We start from the raw sequence: 19,106 nt of genomic DNA on the forward strand, positions 1-19,106 counted from the left end.
CATTACTGCATCCACAAATGCAAGTTAAAACCATATATAAACAATATCCAGAAACACCGCCACCTTCTCTGGGCCTGAACTCTTTTACAATGGACTGAGGCAAAGTGGAAAACTGTCCCGAGGTCTGATTAATTGAAATTGTTTTTGGAAATCATGGACACCGCATCCTCCGGGCTAAAGTGGAGAGGGACCATCCAGCTTGCTATCAGTACATAGGTCAAAACCCAACAACCGTGATGGTATGAGGGTGCATTCGTGCACATGGTACGGGTAGCTTGCACATCTGGGAAGGCACCATTAATGCTGAATGAAATGCACAGGTTTTGGAGCAACATGCTGCCATCTAGACAACGTCTTTTTCAACAGAAGGCATTGCTTATTTTAGCAAGACAATGCCAAAATGCATTCTGCATATATTACAACTGCATGACTCTTTTAGTAAAAGAGTCTAGGTGTTAAACTGGCTTGCCTGCAGTCCAGACCTGTCACTCATTGAAAACATTTGGCACATTATGAAGCAATAAAATTTCTCAGCTTCAACATTTGATGTGTTGTCTTTGTACTATTTTCAATGAAACATAGGGTTTCCATGATTTGCAAATCATTGCATTCTGTTTTTATTTACGTTTTACACAGCATCCCAACTTTTTTGGAATTAGGGTTGTATAAAGTGCTATCGTCTTAGATACGAACAAGCCTATTAGCTTATTTGTTAGCAAGTGAACAGGCCTTGACAACTTACTTTCTGTGAATGCAAAATCTATGCACACCTTCTAAACAACATTCCTTAACATTTTTCCCATGACTATGACTTGTTACAATTAATTCACATGCCTCACGGATACACCCTGGATCTTGCAGGCAATGCCCACATCCTTTGTTTCTTTACAGATTATATAGATGATTGAAATTTCTAGGTATTTTATTTCCAACACACCTAGATGTAAAGTTCAGATGCTGCTGAAGGCCTGGATAACTGGATTATGTGTGTTAGATTAGAGCTCTAATTGAACTCTGCAGGGTGGTAAACCTCCAGGAATAACCGACTGCAATATCCAAGAAAATGCAATCAGAACGCAGCTCTTTATCAAAGTCAGTCAGCGTAACTGATGGAGTAAGTGTAACAGGGTTCTATGGCTTTGTTCCTTAAACCCTTAACAGAGCTCTGGCCTACCTACTGAACTCATTCAAGAGGACTTGATAGGGTTTAGAATATGTGTTCTTGATTGTTCTAGCATTTAGTGTGCTGTGCAGTGGGTATATCTAATGAATTTGGGTTTGGCATGTGTGACTTACTGCTGTATGAAGACAAGTTGAATATCATGGGTGTTAGTATGACTCCTGGTCTCCACAAACAATTTAAACGTGAATACAGGTCAGAGTCATGGTGGATCCTAAACCAGATCTGGGGCGAGAACTGACCCCAGATGAGATGCCCGTCCATTGCAGTCTAACTAAATATCAACAACAAAAACACTATTGTGGATAAAAAATATGTAAAAATAACATTCCCCAAAAAGACCTTTCTGATAAACATATCACCTGTCATGATTCTCATGCTTTTCATGCAGCATGAACACTAACATTTTTATAGTGTACTACATTATTAACACCATTTGAGATTCCAGTTAGGAAACTGTAATTGACACGTAGCTTATTATTACATTTAGGAAAGATGTGTGACAGAACCTGACTTTAGAACTATTTTCTCATGTATAGTATGCACAAAACGACATACATCCATTCAATGCCTTTATTTATTTACATCAAGTGACAAGCCAAGGAAATGCATGTATTAATAAATATATATTTTCTTAGAAATACATTAAATATCATAGCATCTTCCAAATTAAAATGCTTTCAGAATATGTGATTATGATGTATTTTGCCTTTGGATACTTATAATATAGTGAACATTTCACTATTAAATATTAAATATTATATGAACAGTGACATTTGGTATGCCAAGCCTAATGGAAACACATTAAAGTTATCATTTTCATCCGCCATGATAAACATATACTTTGAAAACAGCAAGTTGTGAGCCTGGTCAAAATCATAACATAGGCTCCAGTACTCAGAACTTGAGATCGCTTAAAGAACCGATTTATAATCATATTCTAATGATCTGTTGTAGAACGTTCATTGTAATTATATTGTTAACAAAGCCAACAAAAGATTATTTGCTATTAGATTGCTTAAGAGGAGTAGCCTTCCTTTCTTGGATCTTGTTAAGGTTTATTGTTCAATCATTAGGTCCATTCTTGAATATGCCTCTCTGGTTTGAGCTAACCTACCTGATTATCTTTCTGGCCTTACTGAGTCAGTTCAAAAGAAAGTATTATATGTTATTTACCCAGGTTCAAGCTATAGAGAAGCCTTCCCTGGTGCAAATCCTACACAGGATCCTGTAGGATCCTGTAAGATCCTGTAGGATCCTGGTAGGATCTTATTTAGGAATGGGATCCTGAATAGGATCCTACATAGGAACAGGATCCTGTTTAAGGTCCTGAATAGGATCCTATGTAGAAATAGGATCCTGCACAGGATTACATTCCTATTTAAGATCCTAAGTAGAAATAGGATCCTATATAAGATCCTGTGCAGGATCCTAAATAGGATCCTAGAAGGAGCCAAAATCTTGGCAATGATAGGATCTTGAACAGGATCCTGTATAAGATCTTGAAGAAGTATCAGGATCCTCAGTAAAAGATCCTAAGTAGGATCCTGAATAAGATCCTAGCTCATATGCTTCAGGATCCTAAGTAGGATCTTGTAGGATCTTAAACAAGATCTTCAATCCTTCAGGATCCTGAGTATGATCTTGTAGGATCTTAAACAAGATCTTGAGTAGGATCCCGAATGAGATCCTAACTCGAATGCTTCAGGATCCTGAGTAGGATCTTAAACAAGATCTTGAACAGGATCCTGAATAAGATCCTAACTGGATACCAACAGGATCCTGAGTAGGATCTTGTAGGATCTTAAACAAGATCGTGAACAGAATCCTGAATAAGATCCTAACTCAACTGCAGCAGGATCCTGTGTAGGATCTTGTAGGATCTTAAACAAGATCTTGAACAGGATCCTGGGTATGTTCTTGTAGGATCTTAACAAGATCCTAAGTAGGATCCTGAATAAGATCCTAACTGGATACCAACAGGATCCTGAGTAGGTTCTTGCCGAACGAATTCCCAATACTCTGATTCAGCAAATTCAGGGTAGCATGGAAACAAGGCTTGCTAGCCCTAAATTCTTGAATAGATAGTGCATTTAAAGTTTTTTTGCAAGTTTTTTTTAAACTTAAATAAATATCCTTCTGTACAAGAGCAGAAGAGGGCTCACACATACTATATGTGATTTAGGGTTTAAATATAGCTAAATATGATGACCTTTATTTCAACAAACCATAATAATGTGAATATGGAAGACAATTTTAACTATTCCATGATAATATTTCAGAGTTACAGTTTTCATTAGTTTGCTTGAATAAAGTTATAAAGAGCAGTGTTCCATATTTATTCAACTATGAAACCTAGTACAATCAACAGCATGTTTGGTTGAAAAATAACCTTCATAATAATGTGATTCATCTAAAAGTATGCATATACCTGGGTCACAGCTGATTCTTTATGAAAATGAATGCAAGCACCCTCTTAAATGTTGATTAAAACAATAATGGCTATTCAGAACACCATTTGAATAGGCTTTACTTGTTTAACCTTTTCTACCAAAAAAGAAGTCAGGTCTTACAATATGGTTAATTTATCATGTTGATAACTCTTCAAGGTGGAAGAAACATAGCCATCAATACCATCAACATCATCCTGGTACACACATACAAGTTTGGCTTCTATAGCAGAACATTTGATGAGTTTCAGCCTTCTGGTGAAGCATACACTGATAAAGTCTTGACCCAGAATACCAGATGCCCAAAACTCGTGTATTATGGGATCTCTTGGGGGACAAACCCTGGTGCAAATCCTGGCCAGGATCCTACCAGGATCTTACCTGGATCCTAACCAGGATCTTGTACAGGATCTGAAATATAATCCTAAAGGATCTTGTCCAAGATCCTACAGGATCCTGTACAATATCCTGTAGGATCCTGTTCAAGATCCTACAGGATCCTGTACAAGATCCTGTAGGATATTGTAGGATCCTTCACAAAATCCTGTAGGATCTTACCAGGATCCTAACCAGGATCTTGTACAAGATCCTGGTTAGGATCCTAAAGGATCTTGTCCAAGATCCTGTAGGATCCTATAGGATCCTACAGGATCTTGTACAGGATCCTGTAGGATCTTGGACAAGATCCTTTAGGATTATATTTCAGATCCTGTACAAGATCCTGGTTAGGATCCTGGTAAGATCCTGCTAGGATACTAGTAGGATCCTGGCCAGGATTTGCACCAGGGTTACAGCTGTCTAAATTATCTAGGCTTAGTGATAGATGTGAGGAACTATGTATTAAGTTTATGAAGAAGTGCAGTGGAGTCCCTTTCATAAAGTGCCTTATTTCCCCTTTTGAATTTTACCAACCCTATAATCTTGGGTCAGGGCACTTTAGGGTAGTTAATGTGGTGGCTAGAACTAAGCATTTTAATGATTACTTAACCATCCGTTACCAAAAGTGTTTGCTTTAGGTCATAGTTAATACTAAGATATATTGTAGACTATCATTATCTGATTTGATATTCTCCGTACAATGTTTCTTGTATTTGTAATATTTAAAGATTGTTTTTTGGTCATTTTTATATTATTATATTTCATGGAATTGCTTTATGTCTTACTTGTTGACATTCCTTGTAATTCAGTTTGTACTGCCAAAAGGAATAATCCATCCATCCATCCATCCATCCATTATCTCTAGCCATTTATCCTGTACAGGGTCGCAGGAAAGCTGGAGTCTATCCCAGCTGACTATGGGCGAAAGGCGGGGTACACCTTGGACAAGTAGCCAGGTCATCACAGGGCTGACACAGAGACAAACAACCATTCACACCTACGGTCAATTTAGAGTCACCAGTTAACCTAACCTGCATGTCTTTGGACTGTGGGGGAAACCGGAGCACCCGGAGGAAACCCACGCGGACACGGGGAGAACATGCAAACTCCACATAGAAAGGCCCTCGCCGGCCACTGGGCTCGAACCTAGGACCTTCTTGCTGTGAGGCGACAATGCTAATCACTACACCACCGTGCCGCCCCAAAAGGAATAAATCAACCAATAATAATAATAATAATAATAATAATAATAATCGCACCTAGGCGCTGCATGTCCCGAGCCAGAAACATCATCAGTGACCCCTCACACCCTCACTATGGACTGTTCCACTTTCGAAAACATAAATATATGATGCACCCCACAGGTACTCTGCTGGGATAGTGCAGCTGGAATTAGCAGTTTTGTAACCAGCCTTGAAAGAATCTGAAAGGAGCTCCAGTGAGAGTAAAAAGTCAACATATACAAATCACAAGAGGAACATTTATAATCTTTCTCTCCTAAAAAATATCCCCCAAGCACATGAAGGTGATCCTGTTCCCTTTCATAAGACCTTAAAATATGTTAGGCAGATCGACTGTCCTTTTTTCTCATTATAGAAAGCAGATATGTAAACTAAAAGTGTGACTATAACTATGTAAGTGCTGTTTTTGAACATGCAGTGCTGAGAACCTGCAGCTTTTGGCACTGCTTTCATGTTCAGGTAGCGTTCACGCAGTGTCACCATCTACCTGTGTCTCATTATAAACAGTACACAGTCTCAACTAACACCGGCCTCTCTTGTTTAAAAAGGTAATTAAGTACAGGTCCTGTGCTGCACCATATAGTACATCGAAGTTCTGAATTACAACCAGTGGTTATAAATAACAAGAAAAAGTTTTGCATATTAGTAGAATCATTTACATGAACAAACTTTAACGTGGCAGTTTCATGAAATGCATCTCTAAATTTGCAGATAGTCTGATTACATTACAGGATCCTCCAGTTTTACAAGTTTTTGGCTCTCGTTTGGCTGTATGCTTTGAAGCAGGTACATAAATACACATTTAAAAACAGTGGATTGGTAGATAAAACATCTGAGAACAGAAAACAGGAAGGAGTCCAGTCAGGAAAAAATACTTTTTTCTCATGAAATCAATGCAGGGAAGTTAATATAAAGAGTCAAGCCAGAATGATAAAACCAAACCAAGACCAAGGCAGGTTTATGCAACTTTAACAAATATAATTTTATATATATATATATATATATTATATATATATAGACACACACACACTTGTGTTCAAAATAATAGCAATCCAACACGACTAACCAGATCAATCACTGTTTTTGGTGGAAATTATATTACTACATGGCAAATAATTTACCAGTAGGTGTAGTAGAGTCATAGAAAACCAACAGACCCAACATTCATGATATGCATGCTCCTGAGTTTGTGTAATCGAATAATTAAGTGAAAGGGACGTGTTCAAAATAATAGCAGTGTGGAGTTCAATTAGTGAGGTCATTCATTCTGTGAAAAAACAGATGTCAATCAGGTGGCCCTAATTTAAGGATGAAGCCAGCACATATTGTACATCCATTTCTCTCTGAAAACATGAGAAACATGAGTCGTTCCAGACATTGTTCAGAAGAACAGCGTGCTTTGATTAAAACGTTGGTTGGAGAGGGGAAAACGCATACTGTAAAGAAGTGCAGAAAATGATGGGCTGCTTGACTAAAATGATCTCCAGTGCTTTAAAATGGACAGCAAAACCAGAGAGACGTGGAAGAAAACAGAAGACTACCATTCGAATGGATCGAAGAATAGCCAGAATGGCAAAGACTCAGCCAATGATCAGCTCCAGGGTGATCAGAGACGGTCTGAAATTACCTGTGAGTACTGTGACAATTAGAAGATGCCTGTGTGAAGTTAATCTATCGGCAAGAAGCTCCCGCAAAGTTCCACTGTTAAAAAAAAGACGTGCTGAAGAGGATACAATTTGCCAAAGAACACATCGACTGGCCTAAAGAGAAATGGAAAAACATTTTGTGGACTGATGAAAGTAAAATTGCTCTTTTTGGGTCCAAGAGCCGCAGACAGTTTTTCAGACGACCCCCAAACACTGAATTCAAGCCACAGTACACTCTGAAGACAGTGAAGCATGGTGGTGCAAGCATCATGATATGGGAATGTTTCTCTTACTATGGTGTTGGGCCCATTTATCGCATACCAGGGATCATGGATCAGTTTGCATATATCAAAATACTTGAAGAGGTCATGTTGCCTTATGCTGAAGAGGAAATGCCCTTGAAATGGGTGTTTCAACAAGACAACGACCCCAAACACACCAGTAAGCGAGCAGCATCAGGGTTCAAGACCAACAAAATGAAAGTTATGGAGTGGCCAGCCCAATCCCCGGACCTTAATCCGATAGAAAACTTGTGGGGTGACATCAAAAATGCTGTTTCTGAGGCAAAACCAAGAAATGCAGAGGAATTGTGGAATGTTGTCAAATCATCCTGGGCTGGAATACCTGTTCACAGGTGCCAGAAGTTCTCAGAAACCGTGGTTATACAAGTTTAGTGATTCACAGGAATACTAAATCCTTAAGATTTTTTCAGTTTATACAGTAAATATTTGGAGTTTGTAATGAAAAATGCAGACACTGCTATTTTTTTGAACAGCCCAATGTTCATTTTTCTTCATTTTCTGTAAAGTAATTAAAATATAGATACATTTTTCTTTATGTTTTGATGTAGAATATAATGTGCAGTGTTCCCAATGCATGGAAATAAAAACTATTATAAGGATTTTGAGCTTTACTCACGTTTTTAAACACACTGCTATTATTTTGAACACAACTGTATATATGTGTGTGTGTGTGTGTGTGTGTGTGTGTGTGTGTGTGTGTGTGCCGAGTACCTGTGGAGCCTAACAGACTGACGTAAGCATGAAAACTGCTTTCAGATCAATTAGGGTTGAGTGACAATGAAGACATCGTAATAGTGATGAATTGCATCTTCATGCATTCGTTAAACAGAAATGTCACTCTGTTGGAAACCCTGTGCACGACTGTGTCACTATCAAAGGTGAAACTCCATTGCTACACATATTTTGGTACCAAATTGTTTAAGTTGCACTAATTTTTCATAATTTTATAATAAATGTTTGTTTGTGGGCAGCACGGTGGTGTAGTGGTTAGCGCTTTCGCCTCACAGCAAGAAGGTCCTGGGTTCGAGCCCAACGGCTGGCAAGGGCCTTTCTGTGTGGAGTTTGCATGTTCTCCCCGTGTCCGTGTGGGTTTCCTCTGGGTGCTCCGGTTTCCCCCACAGTCCAAAGACATGCAGGTTAGGCTAATTGGTGGCTCTAAATTGACCGTAGGTGTGAGTGTGAATGGTTGCCTGTGTCTATGTGTCAGCCCTGCGACTTGTCCAGGGTGTACCCCGCCTTTCACTCACAGTCAGCTGGAATAGGCTCCAGCTTGCCTGCGACCCTGTAGGACAGGATAAGCAGCTACAGATAATGGATGGATGGATGTTTGTGATGTTAAAGACAGTGTAAAATGGAAATCATAATGATGTATTTCTGACTGAAACAGAAGTGAAACAGAATATTTGTTCATGAAATAATGTAGCCTGTGTATGGATTTGGAATTTGACTGGCTTGACAAATAAACTGATATATTTTCCTGCCTGGGCATGTTTTGTGAAATAATCAAAATGTTAAACTTCTGCAATGAAGATTATGATAAAAATGATAATTCTAAGCAACTAATATTGATTAATTATGCATTACATGGCCAAGGGCATGCTGCAATCTAAGGATAAAGACAAAGCTAATGTTGTATATTAGGAGGCATTTTAAATGTTGTCTGTTGAGTATTGTGAATATTATGAATGGTGAACATTATATTATATCCTTATTCTATATCTAGTATCATGATCACCAAGACAACTGTGGAATTAGGAATCAAAGAATGGGATCAGTGTCACTCTCAGGGAAAATGAAATAATTGACTATGGATCAATGGAAAAACTATCCACCTCAAAACAAAACCGCTGAACTGAATGCTACATGGACACCACGCTTGTATTGTTTAGCTTGCATTGTCCCTCTTTACAGGACTTGTTGAAGCATATTTTTCCAAAGCAAAGCACTATGTTGTTTTTCCTATTATTATTATTATTATTATTATTACCTTTATTCTTCTAACCGATTTCTGTGAATAATTCCCCAAGAACTGTTTAATGTAGAAACTTTATCCATAGGTCTTGTAAATGATACTTAAGCTTCATCATTTTCATTTTTCACTACTTTATACTTTTTTAAGATGTTAAAGAAAACCTACTAACAATTTCCCATTGAAATGAATGATGACTCTTTGTGACTTTAATATTCTATAACTGTCAACAGTCAACTGTCACTTTCTGTCTGTCTGTCTGTCTGTCTGTATGCATGTCTGTCTATCTATCTGTATGTCTGTCTATATGTATGTCTGTCGTCTGTCTGTCTATATGTATGTCTGTCGTCTGTCTGTCTATCTATCTGTATGTCTGTCTGTATGTACGTCTGTCTATCTGTCTATCTGTATGTCTGTCGTCTGTCTACCTATCTGTATGTCTGTCTGTATGTCTATCTGCATGTCTGTCTATCTGTCTGTATGTATGTCTGTCTATCTATCTATCTATCTGTATGTCTGTCTGTATGTCTGTCTATCTGTATGTCTGTCTATCTGTATGTCTGTCTATCTGTATGTCTGTCGTCTGTCTGTATGTATGTCTGTCTATCTATCTATCTATCTATCTGTCTGTCTATCTATCTGTATGTCTGTTGTCTGTCTGTCTATCTATCTATCTATCTGTATGTCTGTCTGTATGTCTATCTGTATGTCTGTCGTCTGTCTGTCTGTATGTATGCCTGTCTATCTATCTATCTGTATGTCTGTCTGTATGTCTATCTGTATGTCTGTCTATCTGTCTGTATGTATGTATGTCTGTCTGTCTTCATCAACTTCCCCTACTCTTTCTTAATTTCTTTGCGTGTAAACTATGTATCACCCCTCTCTCTTTCACCACCAGTATCAGTAGTTCCTTCAAGAAGTGCAAATCTAGTTTATAAATAGTATCGCGATGTGATATTTTTTGTCACATCGCTTAACCTCAGTGTGTGAACATCAGAGCTGTGGAACATGTCACAATGATGTGTGAGTTGCTGTTCGTGTGTGTGTGTGTGTGTGTGTGTGTGTGTGTGGTTACCTCCAGGGTGCGGATCTCGTGTTGGGTCAGGTCGTTAGACGCAGCGCACTTGGTCCGGAGTCCCTGTAAGTTGGAGATGGTGATGTCGATGATGTTCTGGAGAAGTTGGCACTGCTGAAGGGCTGATGATGATGATGATGATGATGAGTCTGTGCTGTTCCTCTCCACCTGTTCATCCCTGGTGCCCACCACCATGTTCCCTTCTTCACCATCCATTCCTCAGCATTGGCACTCTGACTGGAAGGCTGCAGCCTTTTCTGTCCCGCCGACCCTGATGTTACCGTAAGCACATGCTGTAAACACCTTCAGTGGTACCACGGGGCAGGAAACTAAACAACCTGGAGCGAAGCGTCCCACAGGATTAAACAGCCGGCGTGCGGGGTCAGCAAACGGCCATGAGACTCACATAAACTCCGCTGTTTTAACAAGTCGGACTGTCAGTCTGTTCACGCATGAAGAGCCCTCTCCGACTCTGCCGAGACGCTCACTGAGGTTTTTTTTTTCCTCTCCTGTCAGACAGTGGTAGTATCCGTAAGGCGCGGTGCATTATGGGAAATGAAGTTCTTCAAATTACATTAGCTAAGATCAGGGTGCATGTTACACAAACCGTGTCTAGCAGATTTCACGAAAATTTTCACCCGTACAATGCATCTGATGAATAATTTTAGTAGTTAAAACAAAAATATTTCTCTCTAGCCATGTAAGAAAGACACTTTCAGGACAGTAACAGCAGAGGTGGACAGTAACAAAGTACATTCACTTGAGTACTGTACTTAAGCACACTTTTTGAGTATCTGTACTTTACTTGAGGATTTTTTTGGGAACTTATGACTTTAACTTCACTACATTTGAAAGGCAAATATCGTACTTTTTACTCCACTACATTTCTGTCAAGGTCCTCGTTACTCATTACTAAAGAGAAAAGAAAGAAAAAAGTGCAACTTTATTCATCACACACTTGTGATGAATAAAGTTTTCCTCTCTGCATTTAACCCATCTGAAGCAGTGAACACACACGTGAGCAATGAGCACACATACATACCCAGAGCAGTGGGCAGCCATGCTAACAGTGCCCGGGGAGCAGTTGGAAGCTAGGTGCCTCGCTCAAGGCCACCTCAGCCCAACACTCACACCTCACACTCACACCTCACTCTCACATTCACACCTACGGTCAATTTAGAGTCACCAGTTAACCTAACCGCATGTCTTTGGACTGTGGGGGAAACCAGAGCACCTACTATGAAGCAGCTTTGAAAGTGGATGGGTTTTTATTCTTTTATTTTTTTTCTAAAATGTGATTGTTTTTTTTCACAGGTGACACTGAGACAGTGGATCAGTAATCACTAGGGTCACGTCACGTCCATAGACTGGATAAAATCAAGTTCAGTTTCTCATCAGCATTATATGAACACGATCAGTTGATGGCAGAATGGAAGGAAGTGGTTTTTCTGGAGAATGCACGCACGCCCATGACTTTACCTAGAACCCATGTTTCTTTTTTCTGAAAGGATTAATGATTCGTTTCATTTTAAATGTTTGCCAAAAACAAACCACGTCACGGCCTACAAAAACTCGCCGTCCAACCTGCAGAAGCATATTGAGGGATATAAACGTTTTATTCCAAGAGAAAGCTTGCAGTGAAGTTGTCTGTGCTTTTAGAGCTAGCGATAACATTGCAATAGCTATGCAGTCTGGTTAGTCAAATGACTTTCTATGGATTTGCCTGCCAAGTTGCCATCGCCTTGTCCACGGCTAACATTGACACATAGCTAGTTAACTTGGACACTGTTAGTTAGCATGTAAAAACAGAGTTATGCTAACATGAATAACATCTGAAGTCCTTTCAGAAATATGTCTTAGCATAATCTTGCCAAATAAACAATGTAGAAATCTTTCTTTTCTAGTAGCGTTAGCTACCCGATATGATTTCGAGTTTGAAAAGAGTTTGTTAGCATGTCAGGTGGAGTTTCACTGACTAGCTACCTTAATGTTAAACCACCATGATGCACAGCATGCATTCATTTTGTGAATTCACATTTCTGTCTTTGGTAATGGCATTAGGTTTTGTAAGCATTGTGGCAATTATACAACAATGCGTTGACAGAAAATGTACTTTTAATACTTAAGTATTTTTAAAAGCAAGTACTTCAGTACTTTAACTTAAGTAAAAATTTGACTGGACAACTTTCACTTGTATCGAAGTAACATCTGACCAGTGGGATCTGTACTTTGACTTAAGTAATGAAGTTGGGTACTTTGTCCACTTCTGAGTAACAGCGCAAAGGTCTGAGGCACATGCAAAGAAATACTGTAGAGCAAAGATGCCTTAAAATAATGAAATTACACGTTTTTAGATGTAAAAAATACTATAAGGAGCACAAAGCTGTAATAAATGAAACAAAGTCAATATTTGGTTTAACTTTTTTTTAACAGTATAGTAGTCTCAGGTACAGTTAGTGGAGTTTTATAAGGAGATGAGCTGTAGGTTTGACTGAGTATCTTACAGAACCAGCTACAGATCTTCTGGACACTCTGACTCTCACACTTGCTTCTTAATTTTGTAGTAAAACCCAGTAGAATTTATTAATGGTCGGGTAAAATGGGCCAGAGAAGGTTGGAGTGTCGTGGCCCTTTAAATTCTTCCAGCCAATTACAATAACTACTCTTACACTGTTGCTACAACACTAGTTGCCATGTAACAATAGTTGTGATTGGTCTGAGGTTGCTAGGGTGGGCGGGGCAGTGTGTTAGATGACGTATGTCAGAGAAATCGTGTCGTAAGTGAGCAGATATAGATTAGATTAGATTAGATTAGATTAGATTAGATTAGATTAGATTAGATTAGATTAGAACTTTATTGATCCCTTTGGGAGGGTTCCCTCAGGGAAATTAAAATTCCAGCAGCATCATTACAGGATAAACAGAGAATAGAAAATAGAGAAAACTTATAGATAAATTAAATTAAGTATTTACATATACAAATATAAAAAATAATAAGATATGGGGAAAAGAAGAAAGAAAAAAATAAATTAGTATAGTAAATAGTACATTTTACTCATCACTCATAAGGTTGGTAAAGCAATTATAAGTAAGCTTACTAACAAAGCTAAAATGTTCATGTGCAATGTTTTGATATGCTCTTTCAAATAAAAAAAAAGTTTGAATTTAAAAATAAACTTTGATTTTTATGAAAAAAAAAACAAAAATCATTTTAGGTACTGGCCCATTTTAGCTTAACCAGCTAGTTATAATGGGACACACACACACACACACACACACACACACACACAGAAGCTGTGCAGAAATTAAGGTTGCAAAACAGATTCATAGGGCTAGATATCTATCCATGGAAAATCTTAACAATCTGTTTTGTTTTAATGATGTGTTGCAGACAGTATGGCAGGAGGACAGGCAGAGAAGGGAAAAAGACAGGAAGGAAGATGTCAGTACAGCCATTGGAGAAAGGACAGAATGAGGGGTGCAATTGATGAGTCCCAAGAGAAATTTCAGAGAGGGCAAACACCAAATGTTCACTTTTTAGTAAAGGCTTGGAACATTAAGAGGATCACATTGCAAAGGCGTATTACTGGCAAAGTTGCTCGTTCAGGTTATGCATTTGTGAGGAAGCAATACCTACCCCAGAAATCTGAGAAATAACTGGTCAGCTTTATCAAGCTCCTCTCCAGAAGAGGTCCCCACCACCACCACCACCACCAAAAGAGATGTCCAGGGAATTGCATTTAATTATGTAAAGGCCAATAATATCAAGGGTTTGTCTGAAGCAAAAGGCACTGCTGAGTATGACTGGTTTCAAGATTTTTTGATACAGAATTCCGACCTCAGTATTAAGAAACCAGAAGCTCCTTCAGCAGCAAGAGTAGCTGGGCTGAACCCTGAGCTGGTAGGAAAGTGGCTTCATGCTGGAGCACTCTAAACAGTCATTCAGGGGACCTAGTATCACTACATAATTAAAGACATCGTTGCAACATAAAAATTCTATCTTACTGATTTACATAAACTTTTTAAGTTGGAAGCATTATTTTGATGAATTGTGCTGACATAATAATAATACTACTTATATCACCATAATATTGTGTGTCATTTAAACTCAGTTAATTGGTTTAAAACAAAATTCAAGTTGTAGGAATGTAATGAAATTGGCTTGATAATTTTTCTCCAGCTTGAGTTCAAGATTTCAAGTTCTCTCTTCTTCCCACATAACATGCCTGGACAAATTCAGACAATTAAGACTGTGTGTTAGAGAACGTTTAGGTTGAACAAATATAATACAATTTAGACATTACAAGATGAGTATTATTTCATTTACAAATAAACTTTACTAAAGCAATGAATTTAGGCATATTCTTAATTGTGATATGACCAACAGTGGACTTGTATACAGAGTTTCGGCTATACCTGCTAATGCAGTTGATAGAACATGCTATATTACTACATGTAGCTAATGCTAGTCATATTTATCAGCATAATGTGGCCATCCTACCCTTTAGTTTTAGCACAGCAGTGGAAAAGAGTGATAAAGTTTCATTTGACAAATCTGCTCAGCTAGAGAGGGCATTTCATATGCGTCATGGGGTGGAAAAGCATGATTAAATTTTTGCTTATTCATGTAATCATCAACTACATTGTGTAATTTATTTTTTTTCCATCACTTTCCTTCGCGTTGGCTGTTATCTCCAAGGAGACCCGGGTTTTGAAGGAGTCACAGATGTTTCACATGTATTTAGTTGCGGTCCAAAATCTGTTGTACTACCCTGAGAACTGGCTTAGTCTTTTATACAATGGCAGCATTTAATCCTCAAAGAGGTGTATTGATGAACGGGCAAGCATTCTGCCTTAAAAATGTTTATACTGTTTCAAATACTGACTGTCTGCTCACAAAAACACATTCATTGGGTTTTTTGTAAAATTAATCGCAAAAGTCTTTACTGTATTATGTAAAAAAAAGCAGTAGGCCCTTAAGAAAATTGTTGCCATTGAAAGTTAATATTTATTACACAACAATTCTTTCTGTTCCACTAATTTGCTTGCTCGAGCAGTGATAACAGCACTGAGATGTTTCACTGTGTTTATCACTCCGCTTGTCACATAAAACTCCACTTCCTAGTTCTAACCAATTACTATAGTCATGTACACGAAATCATTAGTGGATGTGGCAAATGATACTTTTCATGAATATAACTTTTGACTTAAACTATGAAAGCTCTTCAGATGAAGATGAAAAGGAAGAAAGGACAGCAGTTTTGCCAGAAGAACCTTTACCGGGAATGTAGTACAAATCAATGTAAGCTAGCTAGCCAGCTAGCTGATGTGCTATAAAATGAGTGTGACTTCTTCGAGATCTGTGTCCGCTTGCAGAGCAGATATAAATGGAAAATTTGGCCATATTGTGTCCAAAATGACACTTACTTGATATTAATTTCTTGTTTATAAAACTGTTGTCTAAAAGCTATGTCACACTTAGGGTTGTGTTGTTGTACCTAACATCAGCACAGCTGTGATTAGCTACAGTCAGTTATCCACCACCGAGTCACAGCTGTGCTGATATTCAAGTACAGCAGCACGACCTCAGGTGTGATATTGCTTAAATGATCACTTGCTTGGAACGTTGTTACTGTAGTTTAATAAAATGTTTATAAATGTTTTACAAAATGAGCTTAAAACTGGAGTTAACAACCTTTTACAGATTTTACATGTTTGGCACTGTGGTTTTAAATACACATAGTACAGTACCAGTATGCTACCAGTCAAAAATTTGGACCTTCTAATTCAATAGTTTTTCTTTATTTTTTCCATAGACTTATTATTGCGGGCGGCACGGTGGTGTAGTGGTTAGCGCTGTCGCCTCACAGCAAGAACGTCCTGGGTTTGAGCCCCGGGGCCGGCGAGGGCCTTTCTGTGTGGAGTTTGCATGTTCTCCCCGTGTCCGCGTGGGTTTCCTCCGGGTGCTCCGGTTTCCCCCACAGTCCAAAGGCATGCAGGTTAGGTTAACTGGTGACTCTAAATTGACCGTAGGTGTGAGTGTGAATGGTTGTCTGTGTCTATGTGTCAGCCCTGTGATGACCTGGCGACTTGTCCAGGGTGTACCCCGCCTTTCGCCCGTAGTCAGCTGGGATAGGCTCCAGCTTGCCTGCGACCCTGTAGAAGGATAAAGCGGCTAGAGATAATGAGATGAGATGAGACTTATTATTGCACCTAGTGGTCAAAACTAGGAACTGCAAGCAGTTAAAGCGGTCCACTGGAGGCAGGAATCACACTGCCCTTGCTTGCTTTATGAGAGCCATTCCACCGAATCGGTGCCATTTCCGTCCCTAGAAAATTATATGTATAAATGCACATAAAAATGTACTTTAAAATACATGTCCCTATTATGCAGAATGTCCTGCACATTGATCTGATTTCAAATTTAAGATATATAATTGTAAGGATTAATAAAAACTACCTAAAACACTGAAAAATAGCATGTGTTACCTGTCCCCGCACTCTAACTTTATATTTAACTATGAAATATTATGATTCAAATCCTTCAGAAACAGTATTTCTTTTGCACTGTTGTGTGACTCCATATCCTATCCATGGTTTAAATATTTTTTTTTCATAAGAAATCCACAATATCTTAGTTAAAATACACATTTTAGTCGTGTCCCTGGGTTTTCACTCAGTCCTGTTACCCAAACATATTACCCCATCTGATAAATTTGGAACATTCCATAAATCACATGCTCAACAGGAAGTTACATCAGTTGTGTCTTCTGAAGGCCATGGGAAGACCAAAAGTTAGTTCTCTCATTTACTTTTCTGTATATTTGATGATTTTTTAACTTTGACTGATAAGGTCAATGTCAACATACTGTCCTGTTACTTAAATTATTTCTTAGATGGTATTTGTTTATTTTAAAAATACAGATTTTTGGTAAATCACTAGAATGTGCTAAGTGTGGTCATGCTATTAGCGATGACGCCATGTGGCTTAATTCCATGTATTAGCTAATCCTAGGCTAAAAACTCAGTCCTGTTACTTTCAGTCCTGTTACTCATATAAAGAGTATGCAGCCATCTTTGACTTCCAAACCTTGTTAAAAAAAATAAATAACGTAGCCTGAGGTTGACCAATACACATTTTGAATAGTTAAATATGTGTGTTATTATAATCAGTGTTGAAAAGATATAACAAATTAAGTTTAATTTGGGAGTGGTACAACAAGCAAATGGCACCCATTCAGTGGAATGTCCCTTGAATGTTTTGATTATGAGTGGGGGAGGAGCATGGACATTCATTCATTCATTCATTCATTCATTCATTCATTATCTATGCTGCTTATCCATTGTGGGTCACAGTTGAGCTGGAGCCAATCCCAGCTGACATTCTGCAAGATGCGGGGTACACCCTGGACAGGTCACCAATCTACCACAAAGCTAACACAAAGAGACAGACAGCTATTCACACTCACAGTCACACTTATGGGCAATTTTAGCCAGTTGACCGAATCTGCAGGTCTTTGGACTGTGTGAAGAAACCAGAGCACCTGGAGGAAACTCACTCAGGCACGAGGAAAACATGCAGACTCCACACAGAAAGGCCCCTGTCGGCTGGCAGGTTCAGACCCAGAGCCTTTTTGCTGTGAGATGACAGTGTGAACCACTGCATCATAGTGCTGCACGTAAACTAATTCATTTTTAAATAAATTCAAGTATTTTACCTAAGAAGGTGCATGTGGTTCCAAAGTGCATCAGTGGTTCTTACATTTTTAAAAGTGTTTTTAAATATTATATGTTTTCAGCTAAAACATCCATACTAAAGAGCAAAGTAATACCAAGAAAACCAAAAGGCTGCCAAAAAGGCAGAGCCATTAAAGAGTGTGTACAATTTAAATGGTTGATGCAACAAGCAAGCTCACCACACATACACACACACGCACACACACACAACAACAACATCAATTTAGGAGTTCAAAGCAAACATTTTGGGTTTTACAACTGCCAATTGCCCCTGCGGATGCTGTTTTGGTGTGGGTTGCTGAAGTGAGGTAGAGTGCAGTGCAAATAAAAATAAAATGTTTAAAGCATGCAATATGAAACTGTATTGTTTGAAAGATTCTACAAAGCACAGTATTTTTAAAGTAATCCCTAATGCACCCCTAGTGTAGCCTAGAAAGGTTCAGTCTAGAACTCTAAAGGGGTTGTTAATCCGTTGTTATCCCTAAAGGTGCCTCCCTGGAAGAACCCCAGAACCCTAGAACATAGTATTAATCTACCAGAGAGGGTTCCCAGTAGAACCCCTTTAGGATGTTCTCCAAAGAAGTATTAAGGAACTCTTGTTTCTAAGCGTGCAGAAGATATTAATCATGAGTAAGGAAAGAAAGCAAACTATATGACCTGTTTTCATTTTAAATTCAAAATTATTGGAAATATTGAGCTTCATATGTACAATTTTAAGTAAATGTCAAGATTTCTGAAATCCCTGAAGAACCATAATGTGAGGACTGATTTTAAACTCCGAAACCTGACAAATAAAACATCTTGCATTTCTGCGATTGTGGTTTATGAACATCCGTTGTGTCAGTTTGGTGTCAATTCTAGAATATCTTTCATATCTTACTGGCAGTTTTGAATCTCTCTCTCTCTCTCTCGCTCTTCCTTGTTGACGCATACTTTTCCTATGATGTCATCAGCACTGCTATACAAGCATCAAGGGGGCAAGTATACTCATTACTGTCTGTGTGTGTGTGTGTGTGTGTGTGTGTGTGTGTGTGTGTGTGTGTGTGTGTGTGAGAGAGAGAGAGAGAGAGAGAGAGAGAGAGAGAGAGAGAGAATATATGTTTACAAGTGTTGCTTTTTGCTCAGTCC

The 19,106-nt window shown here is 38.5% G+C and overlaps 1 protein-coding gene across 3 annotated transcripts in view; it reads right to left on the reverse strand.

Moving 5' to 3' along the window:
• The window catches only part of ksr1b (kinase suppressor of ras 1b), a 70,594-nt gene extending 59,869 nt beyond the window's left edge, over positions 1-10,725 (reverse strand). For all 3 annotated transcript variants that reach the window (XM_060944053.1, XM_060944054.1, XM_060944052.1), the window contains exon 1: positions 10,242-10,725. In XM_060944053.1, coding sequence (XP_060800036.1) covers positions 10,242-10,457 — 216 coding nt within the window. In that variant the 5' untranslated portion in view covers positions 10,458-10,725. The remainder of the gene's footprint in view (positions 1-10,241) is intronic.
• Between the last annotated feature and the right edge of the window lie 8,381 nt (positions 10,726-19,106).

Source organism: Neoarius graeffei, chromosome 17 (assembly GCF_027579695.1).
Source record: "Neoarius graeffei isolate fNeoGra1 chromosome 17, fNeoGra1.pri, whole genome shotgun sequence".
NCBI lineage: Eukaryota > Metazoa > Chordata > Actinopteri > Siluriformes > Ariidae > Neoarius > Neoarius graeffei.